This window comes from Choloepus didactylus, chromosome 14 (assembly GCF_015220235.1).
Source record: "Choloepus didactylus isolate mChoDid1 chromosome 14, mChoDid1.pri, whole genome shotgun sequence".
NCBI classification, from domain to species: Eukaryota; Metazoa; Chordata; class Mammalia; order Pilosa; family Megalonychidae; genus Choloepus; species Choloepus didactylus.
In genome coordinates, this window is record NC_051320.1 from 78,377,201 (window position 1) to 78,383,846 (window position 6,646).

The 6,646-nt window shown below is 38.5% G+C and overlaps 1 protein-coding gene across 1 annotated transcript; it reads left to right on the plus strand.

Annotated features, from left to right (window-relative positions):
* Positions 1-4,147: 4,147 nt before the first annotated feature.
* Positions 4,148-6,368, plus strand: LOC119509160 (bifunctional 3'-phosphoadenosine 5'-phosphosulfate synthase 1-like). Its single transcript, XM_037803034.1, has one exon. It carries the CDS (start codon positions 4,148-4,150, stop codon positions 6,020-6,022), a length of 1,875 nt encoding a protein of 624 aa, XP_037658962.1. The 3' UTR covers positions 6,023-6,368.
* The last annotated feature ends 278 nt before the right edge of the window (positions 6,369-6,646 follow it).

Genomic DNA, 6,646 nt, shown 5'->3' on the forward strand with positions numbered 1-6,646 from the left:
TTCCACAATGAGAGAATGCAATTGGCTGGATTTGATCCAATTAATCAGTTGAAGACTTATAAACAAGACAAATAGAGGACCTTCACTTCTTCTTCAGCTGCCCAGTGAAGCATTTCCTGAGGAGTTCGTAGAAGTTGCTGGTTCGTTTCCTGAGGAGTTCATCGAACACGTTCGTCAAAGATCCCAGTTCATTGCCTGAGGAGTTCGTCGAAGTTGCCGGTTCGTTTCCTGAGGAGTTCATCGGACACCTTCCTTGGAGTTGACAGTTTGTTGATGGCTCTACAGAATTTGGACTTGTGCACACCCACAGTTGCGTGAGTCACTTTTACAATTTGATAATCAGAGACACCTCTCATTGATTCTGTTTCCCTAGAGAACCCTAACTAATACAATACTAAAATATTAGGGATTATTTAATTCATACATATACAGAAATATCATTTTTTAAAATAACATATATAAGAATTGCTATATATATAAAATCATAGATGCATACTTTATAAAATATATCCATGTATTACACAGGGGAAATTAACAGAATAAACCACAATATTCTATTACTCAGCCTCACAAAATTAGGATGTACAATAGTCTTCAGTGCTCTAATAAGTCATATTGTAATTACAAATCCTACCTTCTCACAAAGGGTGCCACTCCATGTCCTTAGAGGTGTCAGAGAGTGGAAGACTTCTGGTCTCTAGTGGGAAATAGGCCCATAAGGAAGCTACTATGGGGAAGATCTCATGGACAATCATGGGAAGATGTACAAATGTCTTCTAGCTAGAATACAAAAACAGTTAATGCTGCTGCTAATCTGGCAGCAAATGAATAAACACCCGATAGAGTTGACTTTCAAAGACCACATTTCATTCCAGAAGTTTGAACTTTTTCTTTCTTCAAGTTCAAGCTATTCCTGCTCTGAATTCCATTATCCCTGACGACACAGACCAGACACCTAGCAATGCTTTGCTTCAATTTAGAGCCGAGTGTCTTATTGTCCTAGCCACACAGTAATGAGTTTAGAGTTTTATTTCTTTGTTTTACACAGAGTACCCAGGTTGTATGTGATTTTCAGTTCAGAGAGGAAACCTTGAACATGAAGTTCTAACCAGATGCAGGGTCACTTGTAATTTATTACTGCACATTTTATTTTTGCAAATTTGAGTGAAGTGTCTTTAGGAAGACGAACCACTTCCTTATTTTCATCAGGGTGGCTGTGAAACAAGGCTAGGAGGGCTGCTTTTCTGAGACTGCAGAGTTGGGGATGAAGGACAATCTTAAACTTTGGCTTGAAGTCTCTGGGTGGCTAGGAGTTTTGGATATATGCTAATGTAGAAGGGAGAGGGAAAATGTTCGGCACAATTTAGTCTACTAGAAAACGCTGCCAAAGGTTCATGGTTCAGAGGCTAAACATACAAAATCATAGCATCGGCAAGGTCATGCTTTCTCCTCAAACTCTAGCCTTCTGGCAGCAGCTTGCCCCAATCCCTTTGTGGTTCCTTGACTTGCATCTCTGCCCCATCACATGGTGATTTCTCTTTCCTTGGGTCTGTTCTTTAGTATCTGCTGACTTCTAGCTTCTGGATTCTCTGATTGTGCCAAATTCCTCTTAATAAAGGCCTCCTGTCATTCAGACTAACTCCACCCTCATTCAATTTGGCCACAGGTAAACAGGATCTTAGAAGGTCCTATTCACAGACAAGTCCACACCTTAACTGAGAATACCTCTTCAAAGAGTCCTATTTACAAGTGGGTTCACACCCCACAGGAACGTGGATTTAGATTAAGGACACATCTTTGCTGGAGTGTATAATTCAATCTACCACAACTGGCAATGTAACTGCATAATTATAAAAGACAGTAAAAATGCATATTTCTTCTTTTTTCTCTTAAATGACTTAAAAATCAACTTGTATAAAACAATTTGAATACAACTGTATATTGGGCCTATAAGATACAGAAATGCAATATATTTCATTTACAAAGATGTATTGGACTAAGGATATAACAAGGATATAACAATGGATGGTAACTCAAATCTACAGAAACAACAAAAAGAACCAGAAATAGCAAATAAGAATATGTATTAAGAATATCGTGCTAATATGACAAGCACTATAAATATATACTTGCTCTCCTTTCTTCTCTTAGCTTCTTTAAAGGACAGAAAGTGATATAACATGATAATTATAACAATTTATTGTAGAGTTTGTAACAAATAAGTGTAATATGTATAATAGTAATAATAGCACAAAAAGGATAAAAATTGCATAGAGCTATATAGTTATAATGTTTCCACATCTCACTCAAATTAATTCAGTATAAATCTGAAGTAGATTCTGATAAATTCTTAAGAGTGTGTGTGTGTGTGTGTGTATAAATATATATATATATATATGATAAGCCCTAGAACAACCACAAAGAAAAACTCAGAAATACATTGAAAATATCACATAAAATATTACATTAGAATATATTCACTTAATGTAAAGTAATAATAGTAATTATGTATTGGGTGATTACAGCCTTCGAATAAGTGAAATGAATGGCAGTAGTCACAAGTGATGAGAGTCGAGGATTGGGGACACTTCAAGGTACGTGCAATATACACGTAATGTTACAGTGTCATTTGAAGGTGGACTTAGATTAATTTAAAATACATATGGTAAGCTCTGAAAAGTTTTAAATGTGAGTATACTGGTATGATACGATGAAAATAGCACTTACCTCCCCAAAACCCAAAATTCCAATCTAATCATGAGAAAAACATCAGTCAAATCCCAATTGAGGGACATTTGACAAAATACCTAACTAGTGCTACTTAAAAATATCAAGGTAATCAAAAACAAAGAGGTCTAACAAACTGCCACATCCACAAGTAGGCTAAGGAGACATGACTAAATATAGTATCATACCCTGAATGGGATCCTGGAATGGAAAAATGATAATAAATAAAAGACAAAGAAAATCAGAATAAACTATGGACTTTAGTTAATAAGTTATCAATATTGATTCAGTGATTGTGATAAATATAAACAAACTAATATAAGCTGTCAATATTAGAGGAATTATAGATGTACGGTATATGGGAACTCTTTGTACTATCTTTGCAAGTTTTCTGGAAACTTAAAAGTATTTTTAAATGTCTGAAATGCTAAAATTAGTTTATTTTTAAAATGTCAAGAAACTCCTCAGTAGAGGTAATGAGATCTTCATGAATCACAATCATTTAAGGAATATGGCTTAGTTCATAAAAAACTGCACAACCTATAGGAATAGGAACAAAACAAAATACATGATTGAGATAACCAGCTGGAGCATGACCACTCTCAGAGCTGGCAGATCAGTAGTCGCAGTATTGCTGGTCAGTAAGCAAAGATACCCCTAATAGATTTGAGGTTAAGGACCACACCCACTGAGCTCCATTCTAAAATGTTAAGGAGAGTTAAGAGAATAACCAGTTACTTAGGATTAGCTCCAATAATTGAATATAACGGATGGATCCACATAAAGATGGACTTATGAAGTAATTTGCTGTAACTGTACACTGTGCCTGGGATGTCCACAACAGGAATCTCACGGATAGAGTGTGTGGCAGCAAAGACACAACAGATGCCAGGGTTGCAACCAGCAGGGAACAGCAGAACGATAGCTTTTGTCCCAGTCTACAGTGCAACCAATTAAACTATTAAAATATATAACAAGCAGGTGTAAAACATTAGAATCTTCCAGAAAGTAAGAACTTCAAGTATTTTTTATCCTGAAAATGTAATGGAACTTTCCCACACAGTGGTTACACAAACAATGTTCACTGAGCTGAGAAACTGAGTTTTTTTTAACCTAGCTATTGCAGAATCATAAAATACATGCCTCTTACCCTCCAGAATTCAAATGCATGTTCCTGAAAAAAAATAACCAAATCAATTCATTGTCCAATGAATTAAAAAAAAAAAAAAGAATTAAAAGAGGGAAATAACATGAAAGAGGGGCAGGGTTGCTCCATGGGTTATTACACTCATTGCCCTGGAGAGAGCATGAGCTATCCAAACTTCTTCTCATTAAGAGCATCTAACTGAGTAGCATATGATTCTAGTTTTTAAATATGTATATTCTGCAGAACCTCAGCAGCCGTGCACGCTCTGCACCTATGGAGATCCCTGGGAGCCTGTGCAAGAAAGTCAAGCTGAGCAATAACGCGCAGAACTGGGGGATGCAGAGAGCAACTAATGTTACCTATCAAGCCCACCTTGTGAGCAGGAACAAGAGAGGTCAGGTGGTGGGGACCAGAGGTGGCTTTTGTGGTTGCACAGTTTGGCTAACAGTCTTATCTGGAGCAGGGAAGACAACAGTAAGCATGGCTTTGGAGGAGTACTTAGTGTGCCATGGTATTCCGTGTTATACCTTGGATAGTGACAATATTCGTCAGGGTCTCAATAAGAATCTTGGGTTTAGTCCTGAAGACAGGGAAGAGAATGTTCGACGCATTGCGGAAGCTGCTAAGCTATTTGCAGATGCCGGCCTAGTGTGTATCACAAGTTTTATATCACCTTATACTCAGGATCGCAACAATGCAAGGCAAATTCATGAGGGTGCAAGTTTACCTTTTTTTGAAGTATTTGTTGATGCTCCTCTGCATGTTTGTGAACAGAGGGATGTTAAAGGACTGTACAAAAAAGCACGGGCTGGAGAAATTAAAGGTTTCACTGGGATTGATTCTGAATATGAAAAACCAGAGGCCCCTGAATTGGTGCTGAAAACAGACTCCTGTGATGTAAATGACTGCATTCAGCAAGTTGTGGAACTCCTACAAGAAAGGGACATTGTACCTGTGGATGCTTCTTATGAAGTAAAAGAACTGTATGTGCCAGAAAATAAACTTCATTTGGCAAAAACAGATGCAGAAACGTTACCGGCACTGAAAATTAATAAAGTGGATATGCAGTGGGTGCAAGTTTTGGCTGAAGGTTGGGCAACACCACTGAATGGCTTTATGAGAGAGAGGGAGTACTTGCAGTGCCTTCATTTTGATTGTCTTCTGGATGGGGGTGTCATTAACTTGTCAGTACCTATAGTTCTGACAGCTACCCAAGAAGATAAAGAGAGGCTGGATGGCTGCACAGCATTTGCTCTGATGCATGAGGGCTACCGCGTGGCTATTCTTCGTAATCCAGAGTTTTTTGAGCACAGGAAGGAAGAGCACTGTGCCAGACAGTGGGGGACCACGTGCAAGAACCATCCCTATATCAAGATGGTTATGGAACAAGGAGATTGGCTGATTGGAGGAGATCTTCAAGTCCTGGACCGAATTTATTGGAATGATGGTCTTGATCAGTATCGTCTTACTCCCACTGAGCTAAAGCAGAAGTTTAAAGATATGAATGCTGATGCTGTCTTTGCATTTCAATTACGCAACCCAGTGCACAATGGACATGCTCTATCAATGCAGGACACTCATAAGCAGCTCCTGGAGAGAGGCTACCAGCGCCCTGTCCTTCTTCTTCACCCTCTTGGTGGCTGGACGAAGGATGATGATGTTCCTTTGATGTGGCGTATGAAGCAGCATGCTGCAGTGCTGGAGGAAGGAGTCCTGAATCCTGAAACAACAGTGGTGGCCATCTTCCCATCTCCTATGATGTATGCTGGACCAACTGAGGTCCAGTGGCATTGCAGAGCACGAATGGTTGCGGGTGCCAATTTTTACATTGTTGGACGAGACCCTGCTGGCATGCCTCATCCAGAAACAGGGAAGGATCTCTATGACCCAAATCATGGTGCCAAAGTGCTGACAATGGCCCCTGGCCTAATCACCTTGGAAATAGTTCCCTTTAGAGTTGCAGCTTACAATAAAAAGAAGAAGCGTATGGACTACTATGACTCTGAACACCACGAAGACTTTGAATTTATTTCAGGAACACAAATGCGCAAACTTGCCCAAGAAGGCCAGAAACCTCCTGAGGGTTTCATGGCTCCCAAGGCTTGGACTGTGCTGATGGAGTACTACAAAACTTTAGAGAAAGTTTAAGCTGTTAACCTACTCACTCCACCTTTGACACTTCACTGATTAACACACAGGGACCACACAGTCACTGTGGGCCTTGCTTTGTGGTGGCGTATGTCTGGAAGCACTTCTTAAAAACAGACCGTTTTCCTTAACTAGCATCAGTTTTCGTCTGCCTCATGATTTCTGTTTTGAACTAGTGTAACACACTGCCAGTTTTAATGTATCTTTTCCATTTATTATAGCTAATACTCCTTCAATATGATTTTAAAATCTTGTCTTTTTATATTATATGTATGTTTCTGTCTTACGATTTTTTCAAGCTGTTATCTTGGTCGTAACCAGTAGTACACACATCAAATCTTACTTTTCATCCCTTTAAAGAAAAGAAAAAGCCACTAAACAATAAACTTGGCTAGATCTTGTTTTGGAATTTTACAAGACATCTGTGGCAATTATATTTTTTTCTACACTGCAAATATGAACTGCCTTTCTTCCTTCCAGTCAGCTATTGATCTCTCAGCTGTTATAATTTAAACTATTCTTATGATCTATGTAAGCCCTGCATGAACTTTCTTTATTCAATAAAGTTAGATTTTTGGCTTAAAAAAAAAATATGTATATTCTGTATATTATGGCCTCTAATCT

Coding starts and splice junctions, on each gene's coding strand:
- LOC119509160 (XM_037803034.1), top strand. CDS start 4,148: ATGGAGATCCCTGGGAGCCTGTGCAAGAAAGTCAAGCTGAGCAATAAC.